Source organism: Poecilia formosa, unplaced genomic scaffold (genome assembly GCF_000485575.1).
Source record: "Poecilia formosa unplaced genomic scaffold, Poecilia_formosa-5.1.2 Scaffold105, whole genome shotgun sequence".
NCBI classification, from domain to species: Eukaryota; Metazoa; Chordata; class Actinopteri; order Cyprinodontiformes; family Poeciliidae; genus Poecilia; species Poecilia formosa.
Window position 1 is genome coordinate 1,095,673 of NW_006800044.1, and position 17,181 is coordinate 1,112,853.

Consider the following 17,181-nt stretch of genomic DNA (forward strand, 5'->3'; position numbering starts at 1 on the left):
AACAATTTTTAAGATTTTATGATGGGCTTATTTTCATTCCTCATTTTATTTAGTTTGTGGATGACTGTCTCTAACTTTTCTGGATGCAACGTCAAAAATAAAAATTTCCTCAAAGATTTTTGTGTTACCAAAGTATGCCTTACGGTATTGAGACACGTTTTGTCAGTCACAAGTCACCATGACAAAAGGAGGAAGTTCTTCAGCAGATAGGGGGCGGTAAAGCCAAGAAAACCCGGATGTGAATGTAGAAGAAAATACGTTTCCCCCCCCCCCTCTCTCTTGTTATTTGGATTGATTTGGAGGGCTAACTATCTGCTACTTGTTCGTGTGTAGCACCGGCAAGTGGGCCAAGTTCTTACTGTCTCCGGAAACAACAGAAGACAAGCTTTTTTTACTGTTTCAACCCAAAGATATGACACATTTTTGATTGACGTTAACCTGAAGGTAAGGCGGTGGAAGCATCCGTGGTCTGTTTGATGCTAATGTTAGCATTGCAGGCTAATAGCAAGACAAGCCCGCGTTTAACAAAGTAAGGCGGTGAGTCGATTAAACGTGTTTAATGTTGCAGGATTTTCTTTTTTCGCGTTATTACAGCGAACTATGTTCAAATACTCTGCTAGGATTCCAGTGGTTCCATCTTTTATAGTTGCAGCCTGTTTAGTACATTGTAATTATTTGGACGAATAGTTCATTCGATGTTCGTGAGTTGAATAATCTTTTTGGATGATATGCAACATCATATTTAGAAAAGTACCCAAAGCCATTTCCCGCAATTATTAATCGTTTATTATCTTGAACATTCATTTTTGCATTTTTGTAAGTAGCGGAAAATGATAATGAAACTGTTATTAAAAATGAAGGTTTCCCAGTTTTACCCAGCACTGAATTTAGTATCTTGAAGTTTTATTTTTCAGGAATGATTTAAGTGACAGACCTGGAACAGAAGAAAGGAATCCGCTAGAGTTACTGTTAAGGTTTACGTAGAAAAACCATAGGAAGGGAGAAGGCAATGGACATTAAGATCAAGGACGTGTATTTTTCTAATCTCCAATTAACTCAAATACAAAGATGTCTTCAAATACGTTTACAAGCACGTTTACAAGCAATGCTCTAGAATTTGTGTTAGAAAACAGGAAATAAGTGGGTATGGTGGGTTTTTGTCATTTTTCCAAAACAGTTGTATTAGGTCTGCACGATATTATGAAAATATGCAATTATTTTGGTGAATGCTACAATAACGATACAATACAACTAAAATTAGCAAAAACCAGGTGCAAGATTTATTCTGCTTATGATTTATGGTGAGCAAGAATCCCAGATATTTGAGTCCATCCAGCTACTGAAAAATATACAACTATTTCCATTCTAACAAAGTTTTATTTAAAACGGTGCTTTTAGTTTATTGTCTTGGTATTAAAACAACTTACTTTTGATTTCTTTATTACTCTGCCACCTTACTAACTCTTTAACATTTTTATGCTACGTTAAACAACGAACCCCACTTCTCGCCCAATTACTGCTGGACATGGGCACCAGCCCCACCTGCGAGGAATCACGGGGTGAACAATGGATGGATGGTTCAACAAGTGTCACCAAATGTGTTGCAGGCATAGATGGACCGCTCGTAAATAGTTGGCAAACATTTAATGTAGTCCAGACAGTTCTTCTCATTTAGCATATGTTTTTTTTATTGTAACAATAAACATGCGATATCTTGTGCAGCCCTATTTTGTGTGTCAAAACAGACAATTTTAATAAAAGAAGAATTAAATGAACTAAGATCATGTGTGTGGGTTTCAAAACATGGTTACTGTGTTTAAAAAGTCACAGTTTTGGTTTCATTTATGTTCCTGAATTTACTTTAAAACCTGAAATATTACACTGAGCCGGTGAAATAAACACAGAAATTGTTAAAAAAAAATCTTTGACTTGATATGAACATGATCTAGGCTAAGGAAGGATGTGTTCTCTCTCTGAGTTTATTCTTTCACTTAAAGTTAAGTGAACTTTAACAACCCAACTATATGGTGGAGTAAAGAAAATCTTATCAGGTAAAACAGTTTTATCAGACCAACATTTTAACAATTGGAAATTTGACACCCTTTCTTTCTTTTATAAATATATGGGGGAACAAAATTAGATAGTCAATGATTTTCTGTGTATGTTTATCAGTGGAAATTCTCAAAACTACCATTTAAAATGTGTTTTTAGTGGACAGGGTGAAGCCAGGAGCAAATCAACCATCCAGGGTAACACTTTACTTGAAGGGCTGTGCATAAGACTGACATGACACTGTCATAAACATGACATAACCTGTCATGAACATAAAGAAGTCTTTATGAATGTTTATGACAGTTGTCATGAAGTGTAATTCGGTAACTGACACTTTTAATGCAAAGTTTTTCTAAAAGTTGCATTGAAAGTCCATTAAAAGTGCCAACTTTGCATTAAATTATCTACAAAATCATGCAAAGATGGCACTTTTAATGCAACTTTTAGAGCAACTTTGCATTAAAAGTGTCATTATTTACCGAATGACACTTCATGACAACTGTCATAAACATTCATAAAGACTTCTTTATGTTTATGACGGTGTCATGTCAGTCTTATGCACGCCCCTTCAAATAAAGTGTTACCGAATTCAGCTTATGGAGCAGAAGCACCAGCAGTAGACCCGTTGATCTAGACATGTTTATTGTTTTTTTATGGACTACGATCGACCTGCATGTAGTTACAGCAACAGGTTGTAGTAAATAAGCCAATTATAAATGACAAAGGGTGTCATGCGCTTAAAGAAATGTGAAAGATTTCAAGAGAAGGAGCTGAAGACTTAGCAGAAAAACGAAAAAAAAATCATCAATTTTATTTTTCCTTGACCATGTTCCCTTTTTTAAGACAAATTGAGTTTGGGCTAATCTTCCCTTCTGACTTTTGATGGCTCCAGTTGACTGTAGATAAAACATAGTTTTATGGTCAAAATCGAAAATAAAAATGTACATCATAATGTTTTATTGAAAACAAATCAACGGTGGCTTTACTTTTCATACATGGATTTGAGCAAAAATTTTGAAAATATGTGTAGCCTCCTCCTTTCAGCTGCTGACCAGCAGCATTTCATTTCTTTCAAACTGCAGCTATTTAAAATCCTACTATCCCATAATACAGTAACTTGGCCATATTATCCTGGACTAAACCTAAAGAAATTTTTCAAGTGGGCTCAAATGGAGCCAAGTTAGTAATAGTAGTTGGTACCTCATTTGTTTTTGTCAAGCTCTTTTCAAATTTTGATGGAAGTGAATCGTGAAGAAAATTATTGCGGGTCTCGCATTGGAAAAAAACCCCACCTTGATCTTTTAGACTGAAGTGAAAATATTCTGAACTGAAGAAAACAAAAGTGGATCTTTTTGGAAGATAAGTCAGCATAAACCTATCCCAGGATTACACATAAGGAACACATTGACTGTCCCATATGGTGGTGGCAGCATTATGATCTGGGGTTGATCTGCTGCTTTTGGACTTGGATACTTTGTTGTAAATTATTTTTGTAATAAAAAAAATCTTGAGGGGTAATATTTGGCAAACACAATCAGCATGCTAACTGTGAGTGACAAAATAAAGGTTTGACATTAAAGTTCGGACTAAACTGGATAAAAGGCTTTTTGTATTTATTTGTCTCTTAAAATAATTTCTTTTAACTAAAAAAGTAAGCCAAAAAGTCAGAGGCCGGGATCAGATAAGTTTATACTTCTGTCTACTTCCTTTTCAAACAGTTATCGAAATATGTTGAGTATTTGCATTGTGAATGGGAATATGTGTGAAATGAATAAACTAAGCTAAACATGCATAACAAATTAGCAAAAAAGTAAAAAATTTATATACGGGGGAAATACTTTTTCATAGTTGTGTAACTTAAAAAGCAAAAGATGCAGACTAAAGCTGTATTGTTATTTTTGACGTGCATTAATTATCTGTTTGACTTTACAGGAAAGGTGTTCTTGCAGACTCCGCATCAGCTGTGATCGCACACGTATGCCCAGCCTGATCATGGAGCGCAAGAGAAAAATCCTGCAGAGCATCCTCGAGGATGGCAACACCATAGACCTGACAAACTCGGGCCACTTCTGCTTCAGCTGTGAGCAGATCTTTGCCAATCAGAAATGCCTTGAGGAGCACTTGTGTCCCCTGGCGAGTTTCATCTGCTCCTGTGGAACGGAGTTCACCGAGTACAAAGACATGCTGGAGCACAGCACTACACACGAACCTGGGCATCAAGTGCTCGATCATAAAACCATCCGAAAACGAAGGATCGAGAAGTACAGGGAAGAGGAGGAGAAGCTGAAAAGGTTGCAAGATGGTGAGGTTGTCTGGAAGGCACCTAATGAGGGCAGTGTACCCTCAGTTTCCAAACTTCAAGTACCCAATACTTCAGGTCTCGCTTCTTGTGTTCCTACACAAGGGGCGCAGATTCCACAAGTGCCTGAGTTGCTTTCAAACCCTGTCCCCCAAGTTGCAGCCGTGCAGAACATCTTCGCAGATGTTGGTGCACCAACTGTGGACCTTTGGACGCTTTATCAGCCCGTTGTACTTTTGCAAACAATGACAAACTTCAGAAAGACACAGCCATACACTTGTGGTAAATGTGAGCAGGGGTTCATGTCAAAGGTGGCCCTAGTCTCCCATCACAGCTCACATGTGGCAGATAAAGTCTCCGGCTGCATAGGATGCGGGTTGCTGCTGTCGAGCAAAAAGCTAGTGCCTCGATTTCACCTTTGCAACTCCAACTATCAGAGCAAGTATCGACTCATCACCGCAAGACCGTTGAGTTACAAGCCCCGAAGTGGAGCCAGTCCTAAAAAGAATCAGCTTTCCCGTCTGCCTCAGGTTGCTTTTGCGCAGCAGCTGGAAAACCAAAATCCAAGTGCAGCTGGAAAGAGGAGTCGACCACTTCTGGCCGCGGTCGCAAAGAAGAACCAGAACATCAGAACATACAACAATAGCACCAACCGAGTACCAAACATCACTGCTCCTTTGCAGTTGAAGAGTCAGAATGCCACTGCGTCCAAGCCTTATTCTGGTGTTTCCATCACAGCAAAGACTCCAAACACTGGCACGTTCAGTCCAGGCGCTCAGAGGGATCGTGTCAGTCCTGCCGCGGCGCAGAAGGCATCTGAGGACCCCTCGTCGCAGAGCAACTTCACCTGTCGGGTCTGCCATCTTCCTTTTGAAAGCGCCCAGCGGCTCCAGAGGCACAAGTGCGTCAAGGCCCAGGAGTTCATGGCGAAGCACATGAGTGGTGGCAAACGAGATTACAGAATTGTAAAGGTAACACCAAGCGCCCTGCAAATGAACGGTGAGAGGAATCTGGGATTTTCCCCCGCTGCCAGCACAAAGAAGCCCCAACTCGCGCCGGTCAGCCTGGAGAAGGGGAAAGCGTCAACCCCCGTCAACGGAGGCGCAGGAGGGGAGTCTGATGATGACTGTTTCATTGTTGAGAGTGGACCTGAAAAGCCCGCTGAGGTGATTTATCAAGTAACCTCATCAGTCCCCATAAAGAGTTGACTAGTGGTGTAGTGCGGCACATTATGTTTGCATGTCACTGTTTTATGTTGACTGCCAAGAATCACCGTATTTCATCACACAGAGACTACATGCTTCTGAGCTTTCCTCAAACTGCTTTAGGAGTAGGGAGTAGTGGTTCAAATGCTTCTTTCATAAGCCAGCTCTCTTTTTCTAATAAAGTAAATGTTCATGTAGATGGTTCAGGAGTTTGAAGTTGCTCCCCCTCAAAATGGGAATTTGTGTAAATTAAGTTCAGCTTCATGATATGTGTGCATGGTTCGTCCACTGTAGATGGGGAAACCAGGTACTGTGTAAAAGTTTTGTTTTTTTTTAATCAGGTGAGTTTGTTGTTGAAGCTGTGGGACTGAAATCCTTATTCCTTGTGTGTTCCTACCAGCTTTGTCGGAGTTTATGAATACAGTATATGATGTAATAAAGTATATTTTCAAACTTGTTTTCTTTTTTTCCCTTCTTGGAAATATGCAACTTGTACTGGCAAGGCTTTCTAATAAAAACATAATACAGACGAGCCCAAAATTATTTGTACCGCTGGCAGATTTAAGCACAAAGAATTTTAATTTTGCCAACATGCTTCCTCTGACTTGAAGTACTTTTACCAGTTTGGAGTGGGCCAGCCATCGCCCAATTTGAGTGTGATTTGTGGGGAATACTTTGGGTTAAGGTGATGGCCAGGAGGCCCTCCAACCCCAAAGACTTGAGGCTTATCACCAAAGATAACCTTAGGGAACATGCAAAACGCTCCTCAGCAATTATAAGGATTTGATTGCTGTAATGCCAATGAATGCCATTGATTATTATTATTATAAAGGGTATAGATAATCATTGTCATGCCATTTATCATCAGAATGTAAATAAAAACATTTTTTACAGTTTCATCTTTTGAGTGTTTCATTTGCTGTCACAAACATACTCCATTACATGGTCATTCTGTTCTTACAGACGTATGAATAATTTTGGGCTTGACTGTTTGTACACAGATGATCTAAATTTGTCCAGATGCCAGGAGAATAGTGAAATGGATATTTTCCAAAATGCCTACTTTGAAGTAAATATCAGCAGTGCTATACCTTGAGAAACAGACAGGTAATAAAACGCAAATAGAGTGACGTTTTTGTTGTCAAATGTTCAGAAATATCTTTCAACAAATCTAACATGTTAATTTTTAAAAACTGTATGTTTTTAAATTTAAGTGCTTAAACCCTTAAGTGAGAGTTGTAATCGCTGCTCTTGTCCAACTCACATTTCGGAATAACCCCAACCCAACTACACAGGTTCTCCAGCAGAGGGAGTAGCTTGAAATAAATAAAAACTGTTGTGATTTAGCAAAGTAGATCGTCATCAATGCGTTTATGAGGCATTCACAGGCTGCTTGTGAAAGCGTCATTACACAACAAGCGCCAGTGTAAATACCAAATAAATTACTTTCGGAGAGCTGGCGCTTGAATGACTTAATTTCCTCTGTTTAATATTCTAATGACGGAAAAGTTGGGCTGTTTGGAAATACAATTAGAAATTTGGTGAACAGCATGAGGTGCCGGGAGAAAAAAATGTCATTTATGTTTAAAGAACAAAACAGCATTTTGTAACTACTATAGTCATCTTTGTATGATTGTATGATATATGTGACGAAAACAAAAACAGAAAAAACCCGGAGAAGGGAAAATACTTTTTCACCGCAATTATACACAATAATTGTTTTACTTTGTTGTTTTTAATTCCACATTGCAAGAAATTAATGTTTCCAATGTAAAATTGAAAGGCAAAACTCAGTGCCATTCATGTGTATGATGAGCGTAGGCAAACGTCACATCAAAACTTTAATTACCATAAATCTCAGTTTAAACTCTACATCAGGCGTTCCGTTTATTCAGACCCAGGGTTACATTGGAGGCATTTGCACACGACACATTTGAATTTGTATCCAAAATGTTAGGGAATATATTCAAAGTAAAACATATTTGTGTATGCTGGTATTGTTATTCCTAAAAACATACATTCCGGTCAGCGTCTTTTTAAATATAGCTGTCTAGTTATTGTTCTGTTTTGTCAAGACCCTGTTGTAGTATTCCTCATTACTGTGGAAACATCTTGGGATTTTGTGCAGTTTTTGCTAGTCCTCCAGGAGAATAATCCCATTTCCGACGGAACGGGAAGCAGACGCTCTGTTAACCCACACAGCGCTATTAGCATTAGTCTGGCTGCTTTGTGCATGGATAACGAGTGTCGTATTGCAGAAAACTGGCCCGAAAAGAAGGTAAAGCCTGGTTCCCGTGTGCAACCCCGTGTCTGGGTCACTGTTACACCGCAGAAAGTTTCCAAACAGCCTCAGAGAGAGCCAGATTTGAGTTAGCTAGTGCTAGCTAGCGGAGCAACGGTTCGTGCACGCGACGCAGAAACCAATCCCGACTTGGTTTTACCCCACGCAGGCGATGCAGTGTAAAGCAGGCACTTTGTGTTTATTACCACCTATCACGTTCCACGAACTGCAGCTGTAAAACGATTCACTCACTCCTTATTGTTTATACACAAAGTTTTGCCAGTAGACGCTGGGGTTAACGGGTTGATGCGGTTGGCCTGCGACGTTTTAGAAAACCGAGCTAGCTAACTGGCCTACAGAACCATAAATGCCTCACATTCACTGTTGGTCATTCTGCTATTAGTTTCTAATGTTAACTGGTGTCTGGATGCAGGGGAGAAACATTACAAAAAGGCTTGGGAAACACGTTTGTGCCATTTTGTCTGATCGGCATAAGTGGGGTTAAATATGAGGCACAGACACAAGTCATTGTTAGTCAGAAAGTCTCCATCAGATGTTCAATGGAGGTGAAGAGCGGGCTGGTGTTAGCAGCAGCTTCCACATGCGGACATGCAGTTTCCCCTATGTTTTTGTATTTATTGATCATATGCAGTGTAAATGAGCTGTTTTGGGATGCGTTATCAATGATCTCCAACTAACCAATAGAGTTATTCTGTAAAAAGTCATTTAGAGGCGCACTGATGAGAAATGTTTACTGATCTGCCAATACAGATTTTATTCATGTCCTATAGAAAGAGCAAAAATAGTTGTTTTAATTAACTTTATGAGTAACAATGATTTGCTCATAGTAACATAAAATCAAACAATTTCTGTAAAATGACCCACATTCACTCTCTCAAAGCATTACTAAGAATCTACTAATAAAGTCAAATGAAATATTTTAAAATGTGCAAACTAATCCAAATGCAAAAAACAGATGAAGGAGGGATTGATAAGTTTGTAGGTGTTTGGAAAACTGACCACCATTCAGTAAGGACAATCCACTCAGCGACACACTTGTTTTTTCACATGATTAACCCAAAAGAAGACGGATCCAAAGCAGCATTCACGTAACCAAACCATGATTCAGCGCACTGGTTTGATGCATCTGCTTCATGAACTACCGCACATGTCAAAGCTTTAGTTCACTAGATTTCCCTCAGCAGCGACTCGTGCACCAGAAAGAGTTGTTATTTTCAAAGTTACCTCTGATGTATCATGTATCCACTTATTGGAAAAAGAAGTACATTTTGTTTTCCAGTTTGCTGATTACTGATCAGTTTAAATCAAGATTGTCATCAGACAATTTCTCAGAGCACCTGATGCTTTCAGTGTTTTTTATGTTGCAGCTAGTGGATATCGCATACAGCAGACAAGTTACATTGAACGTTGTTCATTTTTAAGTAAAAACTCTAACCTCTATAGATGTATAGAATAGTGTATTTTATATTTTCCCCCACTGATATGCAATGAAGAGTCCTTTGTCTGCTTCAGATTTATACCACCATTAACGATGATGCCCGTGCTTGTTTATCATCTTCATACAAGCACAATGCAAACAACCACTTGTAAGCTGTTGACACAAACCACCACTGTGGCACGTTTTCCATGCTTTTCTGCTGCAAATGCTACATATTGATGTCAGACATTATAATTATGTTGTTCTTGCATTTCGCATCACTGCTTGTTTGTCATTTTCTTCCCTGCAGACTTTTTGCCATGGGGACTAAAATGTCGTTCGGCAAAGGAAGCGGTGATCAAAATACAGAATCTGATTTAACGTCTGCAAGCTCCCCCTGCAGTTTTGTTCACGCTCCATCAGACTGCAAGCAGGTAGCCACTGAAGGAAAAAAAATGTGCATGGAAAGCAAGAGTTATAAGAAAGTGCTGATGTTGAAAACTCGCCAGTTTTAGCAGCACGTCTACAGTTTTAATTTTAAAGTACACCATATTATCTCACAGTTCCAAGTATGGGGCCCTGCAAAAGTATTCATGCCCTTTGAACAATTAAATATTTTATCCTCAAACACTAACATTTTATAGGGTTTTTATGTGTAATACCAGCTAACGGTATTGTGTAATTGTGAAATTGAAGCAAATAGACGCCTGTTTTTTTTTTTTGTTTTTTTTTTTTAGAATTAGAGATCCCAAAGGTGCAGGGACCATGGCATTCTTATTCACCCCAAGTCAGTATTTTTTAGAATCACATTTCCCTGGAATTGCATTCTAAAGTATTTTGAAATTACCAAGAGCAGTTTTCAATATTTCACACAGATTTTCAATTAGGATTATATCTGAACTTCAACTGGGCCATTTTAACACATACATATGCTTTTATGTAAACCATTCAGTTGTAGCTCTGGCTTGATATTTAAGTCAGTGCAGTGCTGGAATGTGAATATCTGCTCCACTCTCAACACTTGTTGCTTCTAACAAGTTTACTTTCTTTGTAGCCCATATTTCTGTCAGCTTTAAAAATAAAAAAAAAAACTTAGCTGCCTCTGCTGGAAAAAAAAATGGATCCCCACAGCATGGTGCTGCCTCCATGTAGTGTTGCATGTTATATTAAGGCCCTATCCATTCGGGAATGTTTTTGTCTTTTTCAAAAAGCAGCCTCGTCCTAATGGAGCCATTTGCAGAAATGGTTTCATTCAAAAAGCATGTTTTTATTCCACAGACCTGTAAGTGGAGTATGGAACATTTGCATAAAGCCGCCACACGAGGTCGGCTGTAAACACAGTGAAAGAAAAACATAAGAAGAAGAATAGGGAACAACGAAGTATGAATGGAGTTTTTTGTAAAACCTTTACTGAGGTTCTGCAGCAGTTTCCCTTTAGATATGGAGCACAAATGCTAAAAAATATTCTCATTTTAGGAAAAAAATGTTTCAGCGTGGACAGAGCCTAAATATGAATAAAATATATTGTGGTTTCTGGTTGTAATGTGTGGCAGATTGTGTGCGGTCAAGTCTTTTGCGTGGCTTTGCATTATTTGCTAACTTGTTTATCTGCATGCTGTAGTCGCATGAAAAAGATTTAAAGTGCATCATAAATTTGTTTAATTTTTTTGGAGAGTTTTCCAACCAAACACTTGTACGTTAAAGCCTCTTTTCCCTCATTATTCAACAGACAACTGCTGGTGAGAGGTGCGGAGAGGACATGAGTGCGACAGATCTGAATCAGTCTGCTCTAAAAGCGTCAGGACACATGGAGTCTGACGTCCATACGAGCTCTACAACTGCAGACCTAAAATGTCAGCCAAGTGAGGACGCGTTGTCACAAGTGGGGATGGACAGTGGACCTCAGCTGGCCTCTGTGAACTCACCAGCATATAAGAAAAGGGCCAAACGAAGACGTGGGAGGCATGTTAAAGGCAAACAGACTTTGACTGAAGAAAAAAAGGATTCAGAGGCTGCTAGTTGTGATACAGATCAGCATGAGGATGTCAGCACCACAATAGCTTTGTCAGCAGCTTCAGTCAACCACATCACTGGTGATTCAGACCATCATATAATCAGTGGATCATCTCAAGATGAGAAATCAGGTTCTGACGCCGTCCTGAGTGACAAAGTAGATGGTGAGGTCACATTGCAGGTAAGAAGAAGAAGAGGACGGCCAAAAAAATCAGAATCTACAGCTTTGCAACAAACTGCTCCAAAGCTACCCACACCCCGTCAATCTAATAACCTCGGATGGACCCTGAGGAGTAGAGGAGAGCAACACCCTTCAACGGAGAACGGAAACTCTGACAGCAATACTGACATAAGGATATCAGAAGGGACTTCTACAGACGACAGTAACCCGATGTACAATCATGGCATTAGGAGGAGAAGAAGGACTAAGCCTCTGGTTAATGAGAATATTCCAGCCAAAGTGGCAAAGTTGGATGATTCCACAGAGGCTTCACCAGTGTTGGGCAATGAGACAGGGGAAGCAGAGACGGACAAACAGGTGGAACACTGTGCTGATAAACAGGAGACTGATAGGAACATTAATGCTGATGAGCCTCTAGTACAAGAGTTGCAATCCTTTCCAGAGCCCGAAAAGAGTCCTGGAGAGGAACTGAACAGATTAGATTTAGTAGATCCCTCTCAAACGGAGAGCTCTGATGTAAAGAAGTCCTCGAGGACAAATGGCATAGAGGAGTCTCAGTTACAAATTCCTAATTCATCTGATCATCCAGATCATCTGCTCTCTGCAGATGTGCAGAAAGCAGAAACATCTGGCATGGCTTTAGAATCATCCTCTGAAAAAACACTACAACCTATAACTGTGAAATCTGAGAATATTGAGATAGAGGTCAATGCTTTACCTCCTGTGTCAGATAATCATGCCTCTCAAAACAGTGCAGACACCTCAGTTACATTACCAAACAGGGCTCATGCAGTCTATAGGTGTAAGAAAGGTGGCAAAAGAAAGAGAAGAGTTTTTAAAGTTCCCACAAGCAACAACCATGTAGAAAAACAGGAGGCTACCCCCGAAGTTGAACAGAAACCCGACTGTGGCAATGTGAAGACAGAAGCCAACTCAGATGTCAACGATAATATCATTTATGTTAAAAAAGGGGGCAAAAACATGCTAAAATGCGGCTACTGTGGCCGTTTATTTAAATTTCTGTCTCAGTTGATCGTCCATCAGCGCATTCATACAGGAGAGAGGCCCTTCAAATGCGCAGAATGTGGGAAAGGTTTTACCAAAAACTCCAACTTGAATCTCCATCTCAAGATGCACCTAAAGAACAACATGTATCAAAAATGCCAGCTGTGTAAAATCAGAGTCTCCATCTCGCAGTTCGCCGCTCATATGGAGACACACACACAGGGGGTGAACGAGCCGGCCCTTATTTATCCCAACAGGAGAATAGAAAATCTAAGCCAACCCAGAAGCAACAAGAGTGCCCAGGAAATTCAGAATGAATCTGACGAGAAAAAAAGCAGCAAAACATGCCAGTACTGCGGCAAGACCTTCCCGTTCCAGTCCGCCCTCAAGCGACACGTCCGCATCCACACGGGAGAGAAGCCCTACAAGTGTGACATATGTGGCAGAGCTTTCGGGCAGTCTTATTTCCTCCGCGTGCACGAGCTGACGCACTGGACTGTGAAGCGCTACAACTGCACCCGCTGCGAGAAGTCCTTCTCCCACTACAGCAACGCCAAAAACCACCCGTGCAAACCGGTAAGCGGCAGCAACGACTCCCAAGCCAACAGACGCATAAAGCCGCTGCTGACGTACACGTGCTACATCTGCAAGAACGTTTTCGAACACCTGCAGAACTTCAACAATCACATGAAGGAGCACACGGGCACCAAGCTGTTCCGCTGCTTGTATTGCGACAAGCTGTTCAGCGTGATGTCTGACTTCGAAGCCCACCGGAGTCGGTGCGCAGCGGAAAGGAACGTGTTCAGCTCAATAAAGGAGGAGGAGATGATGTCAATGATTCGTTACAGAGTGCCTTCGCATAGCACTTCGAAATGCAACAGTCCGCCTCGTGTCGCGCCTTCGGATTTTAAACCCCAGAAAAAACAGCAAAGCATTGTTCGCAAAAGACGCCCCGCTCACTTAGGCAAGCCGCTTCAGATCCCAGTCAGCCCCGCTCTTCCTGTCTCGTATGTTGTCTCAAAGCTAAACAAGTTGGACAACAGATCCGATCCCAGGAAATATTTGTGTCCGAGCTGTGGGCGTCAGTTCCGGCACATGGGCAGGCTCCGGGCCCACATGCTCACCCATTCTCCCAACCAGACATTCCCCTGTACCCAGTGCGGAAAGAGGCTGGGAAGCTGGAAGAAACTATGGATTCACCAGAGGGTCCATCGGCAGCCAAGCGGCCGTTTCACGTGTCCCCGGTGCGGGCAGGGTTTCCGATTCGCCAGTTCTTACAGAGAGCACATGAATCAGCACCCCGACTACCACTGGATCAAAGAGAGGCCGAAGAAAGTTTTACTGCCTTATCAGTGCGAGCAGTGCACATGTAGCTTTGGGACTCTTGATCTGCTGTTCACCCATCAGCTCTGCCATTCGTCAGTGCTAGACCTACGCAAGGAGCCCAATTTAGTGTTGCTCACTGACCCTCACAGTTCTCAGTCGAAAGCCAAAATTGCCCCACCTAGCGAATTTGCACCCTCAGCTGGCAGAACTAGCTCTGTTTTATACTCTTCACAAAAACACCCAGATCTAAATCCTCCAATGCAACCTTTAGACGTAGATTCTTCTATTCATTGTCCCAACAGGACACATTTAATCGGCACCAATAAAGTTAAAGAAAAGGGCCCTGGAAAACCTTCTGCACCCCTAAAACATGTGAACTCAACCTGGACTCAAAATACCAGCAAATCAAACAAAGACTCCTCAGACAGTTTAGAGTGTGCCGTGTGTGGAGTTGTTTTTCCTGCAGTCTCAGACCTATTTCACCATTATATGGACCACGCAAGAGGCCTGGTTTAAAATAATACATTTTAAACGCGTGTCAGTGAGGTAAGACCAGTGCCACTGAAAGGCTGAGGTTAAGAGTTTACATTGAAGGAATCATAGGATAATCTCCAGACACCAGCTTAACTTTAGAAAGATGATCATATATGATTCTTCCCCTTTAACATGAGATCTGGAAAAAAAAAAGATGAAAACGGTGTAAAGCTGCTTGTGCCATGGGCCAGTTAAAGCCATCAAGGTGTACTGAGGTTTTAAAAAAGTTACATCTTCATAACATACAATTTTACATCACAAAAAAGAAATGGGGCACCATGTTGCTCTTGAGTGGCCTATCAGCCGTTTAAAATTCTCTCTTTTTTTTTTTCTCGTACTGATAAGTACCTATTTGGTTGTTTGGGAATATTCTCTTATGCTATTTTGTTTGTTTTCTTAAAACATTGATATTTTTACACAAGATTGTCATATGGATTCTCGTATTCATGGAGACAAGCCCATACCTGTATAGGCGCCTTACCTTAGTTTACCAACATAGTTTCTGTCAGTTTGAGCAAACTACCTGAAAACCTTTAGATGTGGAGCTCTGAAACTTTAAAATTGCTCAAGTATGCCTAAAACTGTAGCTGTGTGTCAGAAAAGCATGTTGGATTATTAGTGTTCTGGGTAGATGAGTTACTCACCAGATTCAAAGATTTAATAGTGGGATTGGATTTGTGTCTAAAGAATGTGTTTTAGGTACGCATAAATTACTCTAAATAGGAAAAGCATAATCGCCCCTCGCCCCCCAAAGAATCTTCCTCTTGATCATCAGGAATTTAATAATGGCTTGAGAAAGGTTTGTTTTATGTGCCTGTTCTAAAATAACAGGAGCTGGTTCTGTAAGCATACTACTTTGAATTGATGGATGGCTGAATATTTTTCCTGACAGTCAGTTGCAGAGGTGCAATTGATCTTGAAATGTCACTGTGAACTGAACATCCACCTGGTGTTTTCTGACCTCGGTTTATTTCTATGGGAACAATCAGAAATGAAAAGAGATTTGGTCGCAGACACTCATCAGTATTTTCTAAGATTTTAAGACTGATTACCGGCTTTGTACATGTTCATTATGATGGATTTCAATTTTATAATATGCTGATCAGTACACTGGCCGACAAACATGCCCCTCCTGTTGTATCTGGACTCTCGCAGAACATTAATGTTTTGCTCCTTGTCTTGTTGCCTTGAGTATTTTGGAACCATGAAATACATTTTTTTTTAAGAAACACATTTTGTTTTGTTGTACATAAATTTATGCTATAGTTTGTCTTAAAAATAAAGTTTCTTTTTCCACATAAAACTGTCTTTTTTAAGCTTATGAAACTTTTATTTTCTTGAAGATGAGAGGAATCTTGACTCCAACACTAATACAGTTATTGGAATCTCTGTAAAAGACATGCAAAGTGTCTGAAAAAGTAAAGATGCTTGAACATTGCAGGATTTAATATTTGGCTCTTCATCAGAAAAACAGATACAAATCATAAGTCCTGGAGTGTGCAGATCTTTTTATTCATTCAACACAATTTACTGTGTGAGTTTGCTTTTATTATAACTTGCATACAGTTGGTAAAATAACTGTATGCAGTTATTATTTTACCAGGCGTTTATTTTGAGGCGTTGACATAGATTCACACCAGTCGTCGGTAACAGCCTAAGAGATCTACCATGAATTTAAGGGTATTAGAAATTCGAAGTATTGAAACTGCTAACATTTTTTAAATGTTTTCTGGAAAAGCCTTTTAAATAGCTACTAATGTCAAGACATGTTCTGTATGGGGAAGCTAGTCATATTGTTCTTTGGAGTGACTTTGACACATTCGTTCTCACAAACCCTTTGAAACTCCACAGGGTCTTTTCTATGCTCACTAAATTTATTTCCACTGATTTTTGATTATATACCAGTAAGGTGATTGAGTGAGTTTAGCACATATTTTTCTGGTGATGTGAATGAAATCTGAAGCTGGCAAATTGAAACAATCTGTTTGCAAGTACTTTATTTAAAGTGCTTTCCCAAATTGTTGAAAGGTACAGCAAGACTAATTTAGTGAAAGAAAATGAGAAAAAATGTTTGACTATATGTACAGCGACTGTAAATACTTGATATCAACTTTACATGCTATTTTAAAGTACGAAGAATATTTGCTCCTGAATATCTCACCGAGTTGTTTGAAATCTTTGTGTTTGTGTAATGTTTAGCCACACTGTGTACTGCGGTGATGTAAAACTAGTAATTTCAAGAGGAATTTATGACGCGCTTTACATTCTTGTGATCTTGTTTTTCTTTTTAATCCAGGCGAGCAAGTAGATATATAACCTTAACCCGAGGCCTTCAGCCTCTGAAAACTGAATCTGCAATGGAATCCCCTTTCAGAGTCCATGTCCATTCCAGATGTTCCCAGTTCATCCTCACAACTCATTAGGATTTACCCGGTCCGTCTGGCAGTCCCACCCAACCCCAGATCAAATTCCCCGACCTTATGTTCGCCAAAGTCTTCAAGACATAGCAGACTAGCTCTGATGATACAATACACAAATTTGATCATATACCTTGAGTCATGAATCACTTGGTGTTTAAATTAGCGTGCTGTTCGTTGTGGACATCCACTCCTCGCCACAAAAAAGCACTGTGCATCATACCCCACTAGCTGACAAAATGGTTGAACGCACTCTATAGTCACTGACGTTTCTCATCAGCACATCAGAACACCCAGATGGCATCCTTACCAGGACACCATCCAAAAACACCAAAATGTCTGACTAATCTTAAATGACATTCGACGTAAAAATACAGACAACAGGCAGAGCTTTCCTTCTTCTAGCTTAAAGCACATTGAGGTTCAGTGG

At 40.2% G+C, this 17,181-nt stretch overlaps 2 protein-coding genes across 2 annotated transcripts; both read left to right on the plus strand.

Moving 5' to 3' along the window:
• The first annotated feature begins 218 nt into the window (after positions 1–218).
• LOC103143140 (uncharacterized) lies at positions 219–6,079 on the plus strand. Its single transcript, XM_007559558.2, has 2 exons — positions 219–444; positions 3,985–6,079. The coding sequence occupies exon 2, from the start codon at positions 4,030–4,032 to the stop codon at positions 5,557–5,559; it is 1,530 nt and encodes a 509-aa protein (XP_007559620.1). The 5' UTR covers positions 219–444; positions 3,985–4,029; the 3' UTR covers positions 5,560–6,079.
• A 1,609-nt stretch (positions 6,080–7,688) lies between these two features.
• Positions 7,689–15,637, plus strand: LOC103143141 (zinc finger protein 616). Its single transcript, XM_007559559.2, has 3 exons — positions 7,689–7,834; positions 9,586–9,709; positions 11,005–15,637. Exons 2-3 carry the CDS (start codon positions 9,596–9,598, stop codon positions 14,314–14,316), a joined length of 3,426 nt encoding a protein of 1,141 aa, XP_007559621.1. The 5' UTR covers positions 7,689–7,834; positions 9,586–9,595; the 3' UTR covers positions 14,317–15,637.
• The last annotated feature ends 1,544 nt before the right edge of the window (positions 15,638–17,181 follow it).